Source organism: Callorhinus ursinus, unplaced genomic scaffold, assembly GCF_003265705.2.
Source record: "Callorhinus ursinus isolate GAN/ISIS: 27379988/994484 unplaced genomic scaffold, GSC_fseal_2.0 scaffold18, whole genome shotgun sequence".
NCBI lineage: Eukaryota > Metazoa > Chordata > Mammalia > Carnivora > Otariidae > Callorhinus > Callorhinus ursinus.
The window spans coordinates 57,060-74,629 of NW_027397080.1; the positions used below are offsets into that span (position 1 = coordinate 57,060).

General features: G+C 41.1%; 1 protein-coding gene across 4 annotated transcripts in view; it reads left to right on the forward strand.

Moving 5' to 3' along the window:
• EFCAB14 (EF-hand calcium binding domain 14) overlaps positions 1-17,570 on the forward strand; it is a 39,323-nt gene that overhangs the window by 13,246 nt on the left and 8,507 nt on the right. The window contains exons 4-8 of one of the 4 annotated variants that reach the window (XM_025856027.2): positions 6,694-6,792; positions 10,399-10,509; positions 12,646-12,750; positions 13,722-13,913; positions 15,572-15,656. In XM_025856027.2, coding sequence (XP_025711812.1) covers positions 6,694-6,792; positions 10,399-10,509; positions 12,646-12,750; positions 13,722-13,913; positions 15,572-15,656 — 592 coding nt within the window. The remainder of the gene's footprint in view (positions 1-6,693; positions 6,793-10,398; positions 10,510-12,645; positions 12,751-13,721; positions 13,914-15,571; positions 15,657-17,570) is intronic. The other 3 variants (XM_025856024.2, XM_025856025.2, XM_025856026.2) reach the window with 3 other exon arrangements.

The following is a 17,570-nucleotide window of genomic DNA, read 5'->3' on the forward strand; positions in this document are numbered from 1 at the left end:
TCTTGGCACTCAGTCCTGATACCTTGTATGATAGTTATTTATGTATGCATCTGATTACACTAGAAGGTTACGCACTGTACTTGGAGCTTTAAGCATGATGATGGCAGTGATGAGGACAATTGAGATGATAAGCCATGCATTAAATGTTTTCTTTGTGCAGGCCATAGTTAGATGCACTACATATGAGATCTTTTTTGCTTCTATAGCCCTATGAAGTAGGGGGTGGTATCTCCACTTTACAGATAAGAAAACTGAGGCTCAAAGAGGTTAAGTAGTTGGCTCAAGGTTGCACGGCTGTGTAGCAGTGCTAATATTAAAACATTTAAGGCCCAGGAGCCTGTTTTCTTTCCAGTTTTCCATTCTGCCTTACATCTTTATATTAAGGATGCAGTAAGTGCTCAGTAGATCAAGTTGAAAGGCTGTGATGTCAGGTCCCTGGGGCTCATAATCATTCATCATTGATGATTATCTGTTTTAGTAACTCTTTTACTTACTATTTAAAGAATCCTTAATTTTAATCCTGAAGTAAAAAAAAAAGTGGCATTTCAGACTTTATAGTATAAAAGGGTCTAATAAGCAAATGGTCTACAGTAGTTATTTTTAATGCTGCTAATGAAAAGTCATGTAATATGCATAAAAGTCATGATTCATCTTTTGGCTGGAATGGGGGGTTTTTTCTTAATGGTTTCTATTTAACTTTTCAACTTTTTAGACTCTTTGAACTATATTGTGTGACTTTTAGAGATAAATTCTATAATGCTTGAATCTGATCTGACATTCTAGAATGTCTATCAGAGACTAGAGCAGTCCCAAAGTTAGTCAAAGGAGAGTGCCCCTTGTCTCTCCATTATAGTTACACATACAGCTTTGCTGTACTTTTCCAGAGATACTGACACTTCTTTGCTCTTACAAGAGGATTATGCTGAAAGATGGAATCCAGCTTTGCAGTTTATGGGAATGTAGCTGAGTCCTAGTGACCAATGTGGGTTCAGGTCTTGTACATGAGTAAGAAGTCCTAAGTGATGTTTGGTATTTAGAGAGTTAATGGTCTGCTCTCCAGGGTATACTCTTTCAGGGAAGCAGCTGATACCCTAGGCCTGGGGTGTTTGGGGGATGGGGAGAAGTGGAACAGTACTTCACTTTATCCTACTTGCATTGACTTGCACCTGCTCCTCTGGTTTTGCACCTGCCTCCAGCCACACTGGCCATTTGGGAGGCCATACCGTTCTTGAGATGCTTCTGATTAGCCTCAGGATATTGTAGTACCTGGAAGAATAGTTTCTACCTAGATCACTCCACCCAGAACACAGCTTATGTCTTTTAGGATCTGGCCAGTTGTCAGTGGAAGCAGTTTGTTCCCTTGGTGGCCAAAAGATAACCACACAATTGATAGGGCTTTTGGAATAACCGTATTCTTGCCCATCAAGTTGGTATTGAGTCAATTGTATACATACTTTGGGGTGCTGAGTAAAACATACCTGAGGGAAGGCCTCCTTCCTCGAACTTTATGATTGAGCACTTTAAGATAGCCTTAGAAGGCCCAGTGAAGGTCATGGAAGAAAGGGCCAGCCTAGAAAATCTGTTAAATGCTTCCGGAGTTGTGATGTCTTTTTCCTATGTGTGTATTTCTTTCCCATCTTTTGTCTTTAAAATTTTATGAGTAATACGTGCATGTATTCTAATATAAGGTTTAAACAATAAAATACATAGGAACTTTTATGAAAATTCCCCTTCAACCCCCATCTCTGTATGTTCCCCCATTACACACACATCACCAGTCTCCACAGATGTCCACTGCCATTGTCTGGGCTGCATTCTTCTAGCCCCCTTTCTATGAAAATCTTAATAGCTTTAATAAGAATTAGCTTATGCATTAGTGTGTGTGTATGTGTGTGTGAGAGAGACCAAATGGTTGGAGTCATTCAGTGTATATTGTTCTACACAATAATATATATATGTATATATATTCAATATAATATATCTAATATATACATGTATAATAATATATCTCCTCATCCTTAGCAATAGACATTTGGATGGTTTCTAGTGTTTTGCTATTACACATAGGGAAGCAGTAAATACTCTTGTGCATACATCTTTGTGTACATGAGCAAGTAATGTGTAGATAGATTTCTAGAAATGAAATTGCTAAATTAAAGGATATAAACACTCAAATTTTTATTTATTTATTTATTTTTATTTGCCAAAGAGAGAGACAGAGCAAGCAAGCACAAGCAGGGGGCAGGGAGAGCTGCAGACTCTGCTGCGCAAGGAGCCTGATGCAGGACTCAATCTCAGGATACTGGGATCGTAACCTGAGCCCAAGGCAGATGCTTAACCGACTAAGCCACCCAGGCGTCTCTAAACACTCAAATTTTGACAGATACTCCTACATAACCTTTTACAGGTCTTCTCCAATTTACATTCCCGTTAACAATGCATAAGAATGCCTGTTTCCTGGGGCGCCTGGATGGCTCTGTCGTTAAGCGTCTGCCTTTAGCTCAGGTCAAGATCCCAGGGTCCTGGGATCGAGCCCCTTCTCCGGCTCCCTGCTCAGGAAGCCTGCTTCTTCCTCTCCCACTCCCCCTGCTTGTGTTCCCTCTCTCACTGTCTCTCTCTCTCTCTCTCTCTCTCTCTCTCTCTCTCTGTCAAAAAATAAATAAAATCTTAAAAAAAAAATACCTGTTTCCTTTAAGTCCTTTTTTTTTTTTTTTAAGATTTTTATTTATTTATTTGACAGAGAGAGACACAGTAAGAGAAGGAACACAAGCAGGGGCAGTGGGAGAGGGAGAAGCAGGCTCTTCACTGAGCAGGGAGCCCAATGTGGGGCTTGATTTCAGGACCCTGGGATCATGACCTGAGCCAAAGGCAGACACTTAACAACTGAGCCACCCAGGCACCCCTCCTTTAAGTCCTTTTCAAACCTCAGTATTATTCATATCTTTTTAAAGGTATGGATTAAAACAATCTCTGTGATGTAATTGATACTCTTAAGAGGTTTATAGTTTGCTGAGAGTATCTCTCTGTGGGCTGAGGTTTCTCACCCATTTTCATTTTAAATAGAGTTGGAATGTTGAAGATTCGTCTGAATATTTTGGAGCATTTATAGAGAAAGACATGTTTAAGTGCTTATTAAATTTCACAGTTAAAGAGCTAACACTGATTTGGTATTTTGTTTGTACTACGTACTGTACTAAGAGCTTTAGTTATAGGGGCGCCTGGGTGGCTCAGTTGTTAAGCATCTACCTTCAGCTCAGGTCATGGGATCCCAGGATTCTGGGATCCAGCCCCGCATCAGGCTCCCTGCTCCACAGGAAGCCTGCTTTTCCCTCTCCCACTCCCCCTGCTTGTGTTCCTTCTCTCGCTGTGTCTCTGTCTGTCAAATAAATAAATAAAGTCTTAAAAAAAAAAGAGCTTTAGTTATATATCTCATTTAATCCTCATTGCCTGTATTAGTCATCTTTCGCTGTGTTAGATTTGTCCCAAACACAACAAGCATTTATTGCCTCAGAGTTTCTCTGGGTCAGGAATTTGGGAGCTGCTTAGTTCAATGGTTCTGGCTAGGATCTCTCTAAGGTTGCCTTTAAGATCTAGGCCAAGGCTGCATCATCTGAAGACTTCCCTGGGACTGGAGGATCTTTACTCACATGGCTGTTGGCCACAGGTCTTAGTTCCTCTCAACGTGGGCTTTTCCACGGGGCTGCTTGCATGTTCTCACAACATAGCAGCTGGCTTCCATGAGTGAGTGATCCAAAAGGGAGCAAAGAAGAAGCCCTAGTTTCCAAAGTTGCCCATTGTCACTTCCACTTTATTGGCTGCAGGTGAGTCACTGGGGCAGGCCACATTCCAGGGAAGGCGATTAGGTTCCACCTGTTGAAGGGAAAGACTATCAGAAAATTTGTAGATATATTTTAAAACATTCATAAATCCCTATGAGATGATTGTTGTTAAACAGTTTTTATTGTTTCAGCCATTTTAGTGAGAAAAATTAGTTGACTCCTTATTTAGGCTTATCTCCTCCTTCCTAGCCTCTACCCTCTACTGTGCTTGGACTAGTCTTCTCACTGTCCCTCCTAGACAGGGTATTCTTTCTCAGCCACACCTTCATTCAGTGAATACTTACTGATGCTTGTCTGTGTGCCGGGCATATTATGGAAAATGCTGAAATAGACATGGTCCGTGATGCCATGGAGCTTACAGTCTAGTGGAAGAGAGAATCCTTAATCAAGTCATCACACAAATAAATAAATCATTGTCACTTCGAAAAAGGCCATGAAGAAAAGGTATTCCTGGGCCTATTCATGCTGTTTGTTCCCTACCTATTTCCTAATGCCACACTTACCTATTTAACCTAGAAAGAAAACCTGCTTTATTTTTATATATAAAAGGCTTACTTCTCCGTCAGAGTCTAATTTGAGTCCCACTTCAGTGAAGCCTGTCCCTTTCAGCCTACACAAATATTCTTTTCTTTGAACTTTATTTGTTATTATCACATCTAGTAATTATTTCTTTAATGTTACCTACGTACCTCCACCCCTCTACCTCTCTCTCTACCTCCCTCCCTCCGTCTCTCCCTCCTCCTCCCCCTTTCTCACTCACATTATATGTTCCTGCCACCAAGCCTTCTTTCTATTCTTCAAATATGCCAAGCTCTTCCCTGCCCTGGGACATTTGTCTTAGCAATTCCCTCTGCTTTGAAATGTATTTCATTCAGTCTTTGACTAAGTCCTTGTTACTAAGATCTCCGTTCAAATTTCACCTCTTTTTTTTTTTTAAGATTTTATTTATTTATTTGAGAGAGAGAAAGAGAGAGAGAGAGCAAACATGAGATGGGGGAGGGTCAGAAGGAGAAGCAGACTCCCTGCTGAGCAGGGAGCCCAACGTGGACTCAGTCCTGCGACTCTAGGATCATGACCTGAGCCAAAGGCAATAACTCAACCAACTGAGCCACACAGGCGCCCCAAAATTTCATCTCCTTATAGAAGCCTTCTCTGATCATCTAATCTAAAGTAGCTCCCCAGTCACTAATCAGATCACCTTATTTTAATTTTCTTCTAATGCACCCCACCATCCAGTGTTTTTCTTATATAAAATTGTCTGTCTCCTTACACTAAAATGTAAATACCACAAGATCACTGGTATGGAATAGGGCTCATTTGTTGCAGTAATGAATGAATGAAAAATGGCCTGAAGCTCGTGAACGTACCCCTCCTAAAAGGAAAGAAGGAAAGAGGCCTGAGTTATTGAGCTCCTGGGCTTCTTACCGGACTCCATGGTTCAGAACACGCTGCTGCTTGCTCCAGGAACTCTGTTGAAATTCTTTGCTAGTAGTTAATTTGATACTTTCCTTGTTTTTCTTTCACCTTCTACTAGGATGTAAGCTCCTTGAGAGCAAAACCTCGTGGTCTTGTTGGCCACTGTCTCCACAGTGCTTGCAGCAGTGCCCAGCACTGGTCGGAGGGAAGAAGAAGGGATCAGGTTTACTTTGTCTGCTATCCATCTGCTGCCCGCCACAGTGTTAGGCAAATAACAGGTGCCCAGAAACTTTACTGGTTACTCTGTGAGGCCGTTCTGAATATAATTGCTATCAGTAGATCTGTGTCCTTATCCTAGAATTTGGGGGCAGGAAATCAGTTTGGAATGAAGAATCTTTTAAGAATGTTTTGAGCCACACTGCAAAGGTGTTAGAATATGATCTCAGCCGCCTGTACAAGTTCCCCCAGTCCTCATTCAAGAGAGAAGTCCAGCTATTTAGAATTCTACCCCTACATAGCAGAAAGGAAGACACATTTTATTTTTATTCAATTCCTATTTTAATACGTGTACTGCATCAGTCAACGCGTCAGTGGGTATTTATTGAGTCCCTTCAGATACAGAGTAGTACTTTGGTTGAGCTATTGAGTTTGAAATATTAATCACATTGTTAAACCAAAACCGAATCCCCAAGTAGTTTAAAGTGTTGTCCAAGTTCCTGTAGACTGTATTTTGTGATGATGGGCTTTTACTTTATAATGTATGTTCCCACTTGGTCAGGAACAAAAGTTCAGTAAATAACCAAGGTGTTATTTTTTACCAAAATGAAATCTTTCAGGGGTCCTTGATCATTAGCTTTCTCCCTGTCCAGTTGTTGAGGAATTGTGTTGTAATCACTGCAACTTGTCAGTAACTTAAGATTTTGGATCTTGTAGCTGCCAGGAGTAGGGTAAAGAATAATAGTTGCCTTTCCCTCTTTGGCACTAGTGTTTAAATTGGGCAGGGAGACAGGTGCCTGGGTAGCACAGTTGGTTAAGCTTCAATTCTTGGTTTCAGCTCAGGTCGTGATCTTAGGACCCTGAGATTGAGCCCTGCATCGGGCTCCGTGCTCAGCATGGAATCTGCTTAGGTTTCTCTCTCCCTCTTCCTCTACCCCTCTCTCCCCCCCTTCTCTCCCTTTCCCTCAAATAAATAAATAAATCTTTATTTTTTTTTTTAAAGTGAGGGCAGGGAAGGAAGAGGTATTACTGCTGCCTTCCAGATCTCAATTCTATCCAATATATTGTAGTTCCTCTACTCTTGTGAGCAGACAGCATATAATGTCTGGATCACAGAAACACATAAAAGCCAAGGGCGCCTTGATATTATCATCAGCTTTGGAGTCTGTGCAGGAAGCATTCATTCCAAATTTTCTTTTCATTGTCACTCTCTTCCTTTCAGATTTCTCTGTTGACTTCTGCAGTAAACCACCTCAAAGCCAACGTTAAGTCAGCTGCAGACTTAATTAGTCTGCCTGCCACTGTAGAGGGACTTCAGAAGGTAAGTGCTACATGTGGGCACTGAGATTAACCTATTGCTGTTCCTTCTAACAAGTTTTCTTTGAAAGCATGGCATTTGAAATCAGCTACTCCAAGAGGGCAATAATAGAGTATATCACTGTGTTCTAAACAGTTCAGAACCTCTCTGTTTTGGTTTGATTAGTTGGGCCTCTAATTTGCAACAGGTGAGTTTAGTTGTGGTTTTTATGGATTTACACCTTTTTATTTGGCTCTCTGAATCCCGAGATTGCTCTTCTGGGGCTCTTAAAGGTTAACACGTGGGTTTGCTTCTCATCACTTGTATTCTCAATTCATCATCCACAATGTCTTCATGAAAGCAGACCAACTGTAGAAGAAAGTTGCTCTAAATTGCTATTTTTTTTTCATGGTTGAGAAAGGTTTTTAAAAAATGTAATAATAATTGGGGAAAATGCAAAAATTCGAAGTTTAGGATATGATAAGTGTTGGCAAGGATGTGGAGCAAAGGTAACTTTCAAAACACTCTTGCTGGGTGTATAAATCCTCTCAGCAATTCACTCTTATGTGCCCTAAACTCTAGGGCCTAGGCAGAAAATAATTTGGAATTCCCATTTACTTAATCCCTAGGATTCAGGCCCAGAGCAGAAGGGAGTAACCAACCAGCTGAATAATATGCAGCAATCTGTAGAGCTGGATGGGAGAGTGGTTAGGGGTAGGAACGAAAAAAGGGTACCTAGCTGGAACACAAGCAAATCAGACCCTGCAGCAGGAAATGGAAGAAGGGATTCTAGGGCTTCAGGGAACCCTAAAGAATGGGTGTCAAATCTAAGATCTTTGACTTTTCAAAGTTAGTGTATAAGAAGTTTGATTTGACTATATGCCAGGCTCTATAAACATATAAATTATTTCCGTAAAGGAGTGAAAAAGTCATCTGCCACTTGCAGAAACAGAACTTGCTATTTTGTAACCATACCACCTGTGTGTGCTCAGTCTCCACAGTTTGCTACTTATCCAAGATGGTCATCTGCTCAAAATTTAAAAGGGGAGGGGGGGGGAGGGTGAGGAGAGAAATGTGATGAGCCAGATTCTTGCCACTTTTCCCAGCAGTCAAGTGGGAAAAAGGTAGGCCTCTGTGGTCTTTAAATACAGAAGCAACTCTTGCAGTCTTGCATTAGAAAATGACATTGGTTTATTGCATTAATTCAATAAACATTTGTGGAGCTTCCTCCAGTTTGTGCCAGGCACTTTGCTGTGAGTGAGAATACTAGTTTCACGGTTTTGCTCTAGAATTCACATGGCTCTGTCAGCTGCTTCCTTAAAAAAAAAAAAAAAAAAAAAAAAAACTTAAACAAGAGCTTACTATCTTGCATCCTAATGGGCTCATACATCCAGCAAGGGAGGATCGTCTAACAGTAGATGTCTTTGAATGCCCGTAGCTTCTGTAACAACAGAGCTCACATAGATAACACCCCAGCTTAGAGACTTTTACCCAGTGTGTTTTCTCTTTGGAAATCTGTGCGCTTATAATATCAGATACTACTTTTAATACAAGTGGCTCCATTTTGAAGTAGAAGGTCATCTCAAATACCTGACTTCAATATATCTCATGATTTTTTTTAATTTTGAAAATGTCATCTCTTGGTCTTTTGGGTTCTTGGCTGTCTGTATAATAAAAACAACCTTGGTTTAAAAAAACTAATGTATTTACTATAAAACTGGGGCGCCTGGGTGACTCAGTCAGTTAAGCATCTACCTTCGGCTCAGGTCATGATCCCAGGGTCCTGAGATCGAGTCCTGTGTCAGGCTCCCTGCTCCGCGGGGAGGATGCTTCTCCTTCTGCCCCTCCCCCTTTTCATGCTCTGTCTCTCTCTCTCAAATAAAAAAATAAAAATCTTGAAAAAAATAAAACTATAAAACTGTCAGTATATCTTAATAAGAGGACAGCACCCACCAAATAGTAACACTCTTTTGGATATTCCCTTAGGACAGGCCTTTTTAAAATGTCTCATATTTCCCAAGTCTCAGTCCACTTGGGCTCCTTAAGCCTAAAGAAGACTCGCATCTCATTCCACTCAGCAGTTGCTGATGGGATTCTAAAGCAAAAAAGGAACAAATGCTGCCAAATGGAATTTTTCCTTCATCTCTGCAACACTGGGTTTCCCAAAGCCAAAAATGGTTCCACCCATTGTCATTCAAAAGTCATTATTTGCTCCTGACACAGTGGCAGGCTACAGGGTTAGCTGTGGCCTTCTGCCACCTACCACAGGGCTTGGTAAGGGCAGTTTGTGGGAAACCCTTATCTGTGGGTCCCAGATTTAAGAACTAGTTTTTGTTTTTTAAGAAAAAGACTTGGTTTTTATCTAGGAAAAGTCCTTTAAATTGGGAAAATTATTTGTTATATATATATAATTTTATATATACAGGTGACCCTAGAACGATGCAGTCCACTTATGTGGAATTTTTTTTTTTTTTGTAAATACTGTACAATACCGTAAATGTACTTTCTCTTATGATTTTCTTTAGCTTACTTTATGGTAATAATATACTATATAATACATATAGTATAGAAAATATGTATTAACTGTTTATGCTATTGGTAGGCTTCTGGTCAACAGGCTGTTAGTGGTTAAGTTTTGGGGGAGTTAGAAGTTACATGTAGATTTTCAATATAAATCGAACAACTGTGTTGTTGAAGCAGACAGCATATATATATAAACATAAACTGTACATAAACATAAATGTGTAGTTTCCTGTTAATTGTGTCTGCATAAGCTACATGAAATTCAGTTTGAAGAGACTTGAAATAATTAAAAACACTGAGCTTCATTAGGTCAGTGTTTAATGTAAAATAAAATCACAGCGATAGACCACTGCATTCCTAAAAGAATGGCTAAAATGAAAAAGACTGAGAGTAGCAGTACTGATGAGGATATGAAGGAACTGGAATTCTCCTACACTGCCAGTAGGAATGTAAAGTGGTATAACCATTTTAGAGCACATCTTGGCAGCTTTTTAAAAAGTTAAGCATATATCTACCATATGATCAGCCATTCACCACCTAGGCATTATGACGAAAAAGCATACAACGAAGGGAAATAAAAATGTATGCCCACATGAAGACTTGCACATGAATGTTGACAGCAGCTTTATTTGTAGTAGTCAAATACTGAAAACAACCTAAATGTCCATCAACAGGTGAGTAAACTGTCTTGTATTCATATGATGGAATGCTTCTCAGCAACAAGCTCTGGCTACAGCATGGATAAATTTTAAAAAGGTGAAGCTGAGTGAAAGAAGCCATACCAGAGAAACAAGACCAAAAAACCCCACGTACTCATTCACTGGTCCTATTTATACAAAATTCTAGAACATGCAAACTGATATGTAGTGGATCATTGGCTGCCTGGGGGTGGGGGAGGAAAGAATCACAAAGGGGTCTAAGGAAACTTGGGGTGATGGATGTTCATTATCTCGATCATGCTAATGGTTTCCCAGGTGTATATGTCAAAACTTACCACCTATACATTTTGAATATGTGTGGTTCATTGTGTATCAGTTATATTTTAGTAAGGCTATTAGAAATTTTAAAAAGGAAAAGATGCTGGCCTTACAACATGTTTCTGTTCAGAGTGTAGCTACCATTGGCAACACTTTAAACAGCGTCCATCTTGCTGTGGAGGCAATACAGAAGACTGTGGATGAACACAAGAAAACCATTGAGTCACTGCAGAGTGACATGGTAAGGAAATTTACAAATGCTGCGGGAAGTCAGCATTCTGCCTACCCTCTTCTGTGTAATAGGAGTGATGCCATCTTCCCTTTCATCTGAACAGACCTTACTATGCACCTTTTTAAAAGATGTAATCTGTAAATTACGCAGTTAAAGAGAATAAAATTAAAAGCTGAGTCTTTTGCAAACATACTAGAGGAAATAACAGTAAGAGACAGTTCCTGGGTGGAATGGGTAGGAAGGAAAATGGAGAAGGAAAGGGAAGTGTCACAGGTATTGATTGCTACATAACAAATCACCCTAAACTTAGTGGCTTAAAACAACATGTTATTACTTCTCACTGTTCTGTGGGTTGGGAATTTGGATGGAGCTCCCAGACTGAAATGGTGAGAGGCCAAGTGAAGAGGACTCTAGAAATGAAAGGCCATCTGGGATGTTCCGGCTCCAGCCAGATTCCCAGTTGGATGCAGTCGTGAGTGCTTGCGTGTGCGTGTGTGTATGAAAGTGTGAGAGAAAGAAAGACTTTAGCCTGCACCATGTGAAACAGAAGAATACTCCCATACCTGCTGAGCCCAGTCAACCCACAGAATCATGGGAATAATAAATTGTTTTAAACCACAAAGTTTGGGGATGATTTGTTACGCAGCAGCAGATAAGTGAGGCAGAAGCAAACCCCTGCAGTGCTCAGGAATTGTCTTCAAATGTCTCTTCATGTTGTGTGGGTGTAAGTGGTCTACAGTCATTCTGAGGCCTTAATCAATCCCCTAGTGAGTAGTCTGCTCCATGAAAGATTTACGAAGGGAGAAAAGGATGGCATAGCCCTTGCCGTCTTGCTGGGGAGATGAGTTATATGTACATGAAATCAGGACTGTTCAAGGCACACAAAAGTTCCCCAGCTTTTCTACTAATTTCTAGGTCTATCCCACATGCTCTTTTCCAGCTTTGGAGTTTCAGGTTTAAACTGGGCAGTTTGTACCAAGGAGACCAGGGCTATATTAGAGCTCTAGAAGGGGACGGTTTTTCATTTCTTCAGAACAAGTATTCCTCACTGGTATTTAATGGGGCTGACCCAAAGGAACAGTTGTTGAGCTGGTGTTCAGACACTCTGGATTCCAGTTCCACCTCTGCTGCTGAGTAACTGTGGGATCCATAATAATAAACTCAACAATTCTTTCATTACTCTTATGTTAATATTTTGAGCATTTTCTCAATAAATATTTTCCAAAATACATGTTTCTTAAGTCAAAAATTCATGCTTTAGAGAACCATGGGGTTTTTTTCTCCTGCCTCTCTATTTTCTTTATTGTTGCCTTTTGTTTCTTCTAAAAGCAGGGTTGATAAATGTCTAGGATTTCAAATTTCAGGGAAAACCATTTTTTTTCCCTAATTGCAATCTGTTGTAATTAAATTTGCCTCTTTTAAACTTCCATGGTTGCCAGTGGTAATCCTCCCCACTGGCACGTTTTATACTAAGTCATAGATATGAACCCTGAAAGATTAAGCCATGCAAAGTTTTTCCACTAGAGGGAAAAAGTGTATATATAAATGTGTTCATTCTCTGCAAAGAGAGACTTGAGCGGTGGGAAGGGGATGGGAAGGGAAGGGTAACCTTCAGACATAAATCTTGGCATGTGCTGTTAAAACTGGAAAAATGAATAATGTGCATGCTTCGTTGTACTCAGTGCCCGAGGCTAGTGGTTACATGACTGGCTACTCTTTGAGTGCACAAACCTCTTCAGTCCTGGGGAAGTGATGACACTAGCCAGGTCCAGACTGAGTTGGCCCCTGAGAGTGATAGTGATTCTGTAGTTTCTCTGGGAGTACAGGTAATGGAGGAGAGGAGGACTGGTTTCTGGGGAGTTCATTCCATTCAGAGACAAGAAACAGACTGGGAGGATCTCAGTTCCCTGACGAGTCTGGGTGCTGCTGGTCCAGTCCATGCTTCAGGCTGGCATCCCCAAGAGTACCTGGTGCCCTTGGGGCCTAGCACAAGACTGGTCACACTGTAGGCTCCTGGGAAGTAATTGTTGATTAATCTGTGAATGCCCCCTCTGGGAAGCTAGAATGTTTTAGGACCATCCCAGATGGTTAAGTAGACCTGATAATTAGTTGTTGCCTATACTAAACCTCCATTTCTGTTAACAGAATTGGCACTTCTTGAAAGAGACCAGTGGAAGCAACCAGATCATTCCATCACCTTCAGCCACATCAGATTTTGACAATAAAACCCACAGTGAGAATTTGAAACAGGTACTTTCTGTCTCTGGCTTTACTCCCTGTGCCCACAGTGGACTCTGGGGGCCACCTGAATAGTTGGGCTCAGTGTTGTCGTGCCTCATCCCATGCATATATTTGCCCGCCTGAGAGCTGAGCAGACAGCAATGTGTGTTGCTCTCTTAGGAATCCAAGATGCTGTCCTGGTTCTTCTTTGGCACTCTGCTTTTTTTCCCTGCATGTCAATCAGTGGAGTAAATTCCTTTTCACATCTTGGAAGACATAGAATAGCCAGATTATCCTGAAACTGTTTATGAAAAATAGCAATCTGGGCAAGTTTAACATTTCTAAAATGTTGGAAAGCATATCCCTGGAAGTCAAGATTTTCTAAAGACAAGAGGAGGGAAAAGGCTATTGAGTTCAGAATCACATTAAAGAAAATAAAGGAAATCTTCACTAAGAAGAATTCCTGTCCTGAGTTTAATGCCCTCTAAAACCTGTAGTCATCATTCCTTTTTAAGTAGCAATCAGTACTGGAGAATGTCAATAAAAATAATTGAATCTTGTACTAAATAATGCACTACTTGTTATGGTTTTGCTACATGAGCCAATTCAGTAATTGGTATTTTTCCTAAGGTAGTTTTGTTCTGACAAATTAGGTTAATAGGCGTTTCAGTTAATAACCCAGCAAGCTTTCCCGCCAGCAGGTGAGGTAAACATTGGGAGATCAATTCCCAAGCTCTCAGCTTTCTGGGACCAGAAAGTGAATCATGTAGGTAGTCCCCTTTCCCCTCTTGTCTAGCTGAGGTCAAACAATTCCAGAGGGAGTGAACTCGGAGCAATTTAGAGTGGAGGGACAAACCCAAGACAGACAATCAATGGTCTAAACCAGGAAAAGGTGTTTACTTCAGTAACGTGATATAGTAATAGTTGTTTAGTGCTGCTGGCCTGCTTGTCTAGTGTATGTCTTTAGCTGGATTCCACAGTTTGATTTATTTCCACTCCAGGATATCCTGTACCTTCACAACTCTTTAGAGGAGGTAAACAGTGCCCTAGTGGGGTACCAGAGACAGAATGATCTTAAACTCGGGGGGATGAATGAGCCAGTCAGTAAGCTTACCCAGAGAGTCAACTGGATAGAAACAGATCTGGTTGCTGTGAGCAAGGTAGAAAAGCAAGCGAACCTGTCCCTCAGCATGGTAAGCCTTTTTGGATCTTTTGTGGTATGTTCTGTGTTGCAGTGTGTTTTGTCTCCATGGATGACACTCCACAGATTTTTCAGATCCAGTCCCCTGGCATATTTGAGAGGCTATGCATTCATACCATGCTTCACACTAGCTTTGTGATGTGAGTGGCACAGGCAGAGTTAGCCCCGATCTGGAAAGGGGGGGGTGTAGAGGAGTTAGTTGCTTGCCAGGGCCTCACCCCAAGCCATTGGCAGAAATGGCAAGCCTCCTATCATATTACCAGTGACCCGTCTGGTAGGGAAGCTCTGGCACATATTTCCAGGGGAGGTCTTCTTGCTCTTTTTTAAGTTGGTAAGGGTGGGAGCATTGACAGTAACAATGACTGAAGAATCTTGCTGTCTCTTTAAGCCTGAACTTTCAAATTTATCCTGCTTGGTCTGCATGTTTGGGTGAACCTTTTGCATATAACGCAGGAAAGCCATTTAAAACAGACCAGACTAGATCAGCTCCTCAACTTGAGAGATCATTGAGTCCATCCTGCCATTTTATGTGAGAATACTGAGTGCCCTAAGTCATTGATGCTGGCAGACCGTGTGTTTTACTGGTTTTCATGTTATTGTCAATAAAATGTGTGCTTTTTAATCCCCTTCATATAGACGTTGTGCTGAGATCCATGGGGATTATTTTTTAATAGCTACAAGCCCCACCCTTAAAGATTTCATACAATGAAGACACAGGCATATGTAAAGAAATGCAAACCTAAAACAGGAAATTATACCATAAATTGACATAAGCAGCAGAGCTAGAAACAAGCCCACAAGTAAAGTTGAACTCTGGCCCCCGGACGTCAGGTTTTGAACCGGCTCTGCCACAGTGGAGCCTTGGCAGCTTGCTTGATGTGGCTTGGAGGGTGACAGATCAGAAGACCTGTTCCCCCTCCTGCTTTACAAGGGTGTGTAATTTACTACAAAGCTGTGAAGATTAAAGGAGCCTTATTTTAAAAAGCCCTTTTGAACTCAGCTAAGTAGGGGCTAGGAATTTGGGGTGATTTGATGAGTAGTAGGCCTTAAAGGTTTTCAAGGCTTATAGTGAAAACTTTCTGCCACAAACTCCCCATACTGTCCCTCTCCTCTCCACTTTCTTTTCCTCCAGAAGAGGAAATTGTTAGTAGTACCATCTGTCCTGCTGTGTCTTCCAGCAGCATCCTACCTAGCATGCTTCTGGGTGTTAAGTCCTCTCACTGTTTATGCTTCAGAAGTTTTAAGGTTTGTGAATCCTCAGGTTCAGCTTTGTATCTCAGCAAACTTTCTCCCTCTCCTCTCGTTCTACTGGAATTTCTGTTGAAAGTGCTCTAAGAGCCTTTAAAGAAGTTTGACCAATTTGTTTTAAAAGTGTTAGATGTTGTTTAAGTTTTATTTTTTTATTAAATATTATTTATTTATTTGACAGAGAGAGAGACACAGCGAGAAAAGGAACGCAAGCAGGGGGAGTGGGAGAGGGAGAAGCAGGCTCCCCACTGAGCAGGGAGCCCGATGCAGGGCTCGATCCCAGGACCCTGGGATCATGACCAGAGCCGAAGGCAGACACTTAACCGACTGAGCCACCCAGGCGCCCTGATGTTGTTGAAGTTTTAATGTTTGCCTTTAATCTTGTTGTTTTTACCCTTTAAGATGGATGATAGAGCCACCGCTCTGAAAAGAGAGTCCTTGCATCAAGTGACCAACAGAACAGATACATTAAAAACCCAAAGCATAAAGATAAATAAGGGGGGCTTATTTTGAGGTAAAAATAATACATCAGCATCTTTGTGCTTTTGAAGGGCACCTGGCCACTCCAGTCGATAGAGCATGCAGCTCTCAATCTCGGGGTTGTGAGTCCAAGCCCCAAGTTGAGGGTAGAGATTACTTAAAAACAAATAAACCACAACAGCATATTTGTGCTTTTGAGCTACTGTTTCTTTCTCAAAAGGAGCACTTTAGTCTCCATTTGCTGCAACTTCAGGACAAAGTGATTAGTAAATTAGTATATTAGTGAACAAGGGAGTACTTTATCAGGCATCTACCTTGTGCAAGGAGTTGGGGTGACCACAGTGAGCAGGACAGACATGTGACCCTTATTCTGGTGGAGCTCAAAGTCAGAAAATCATTCATACATAATTGAACAGATAATTAAGCACAAGTATGGTAAGTGCTACAAAGAAAAACTATAAGGTATGATGAGGATGTTAGCAGAGATCAGGAAAGCTTCCCTAAGGAAATGAATTTTCTTTTTTAAGATTTTTTATTTATTTGTCTTAGAGAAGGAGCATGCAGAAGCAGGGGGAAGGAGAAGCAGGTTCCCTGCTGAGCACGGAACCCGATGTGGGACTCGATCCCAGGACCCTGGGATCATGACCTGAGCCCAAGGCAAATACTTAACTGACTGAGCCAGCCAGGCGTCCCAGGAAATGACTTTCAAGCTAAGACAATAAGTTATCTGTACTCATGACAGAGAACAGAGGCGGAGATCATCGAAAACTGGTGACTAATCAGCATTTTTTTTTAAAGATTTTATTTATTTATTCATGAGAGACGGAGAGAGAGAGAGAGAGAGAGAGAGAGAGAGAGGGAGAAGCAGGCTCCCAAGGAGCAGGGAGCCTGATGCGGGACTCGATCCCAGGACCCTGGGATCATGACCTGAGCCGAAGGCAGACGCTTAACCATCTGAGCCACCCAGGCGCCCCAGCATTTATTTTTAGATTGCAGTCTCAGTACATACGTAGTCCATTTAAGGCCCAGCCCGTTCCTTTCACCTTGTCTCTTCCCCTGTTTTTTTAAGTTCTTCCCTGACATATTGTCAAGGTAGGACAATCTGTGATATGCTTTGATATCCCAGGAAAGAAAGTTTATTTGCAACATTCTCTGTGATTAGACTGTTAATATTATAAGAACCGGAGTAAGATAAAGTAAAAGCCCAGAAGATTGTGGCTGAGTGGCTAAAATACCATCTGAGATGCCCATTGTGTGTGAGGAGCTCAAGGATATGAGGTTCAGAGGAAATGCACTTGGAAATGAACCATACATAGTACAGGCAGTTTTCAATGTAATACTTTCCATCTACATTCGTTCTTCCCTGTTTCATATAGTCTAGCGATATTAAGATTTTAATGCTTTGTGAGCTAGGCTTTTGTTGAGTTTTCTAACTGCTTTTGGAAAAAATAAATAAAAATAACCCACCTGGGGAATTACAAGAAAAACCAAAGATCCAGATATACATGTTGAACACAAAAAGTCACAGGTGGTTACTGCTGGAGATTCATAGTGATTTCAGCAACAGTCCAGATTTTAATAGTAAACCTCAGAATCAAATGCAGCTCATGCACATTTTTTGCCTAAATTTCCTGGTTTTGTTTTCAGACCCTTCGTGTTTTAAACTGTCATCCCAGTGTGTTGGTCCCTTTGTCCTAAGCATCCCTCATCTAAGCCTCCTAACCAGATATAATTTCTCCCTAATTTCTTTGTAAACTCAAGTATTTAGTACCTAGCTTTAGTCACCTGTGTCCATATATTAGCTCTATAATAAACCAAGAGCGATCTTCTATATGGTAACTATGAGAGTAGAAATAAAGATGAGAGGGAAATAACTGAATAAAAGAAAATGTAATAAGTTGGTGCTGTCACTGAACATAGG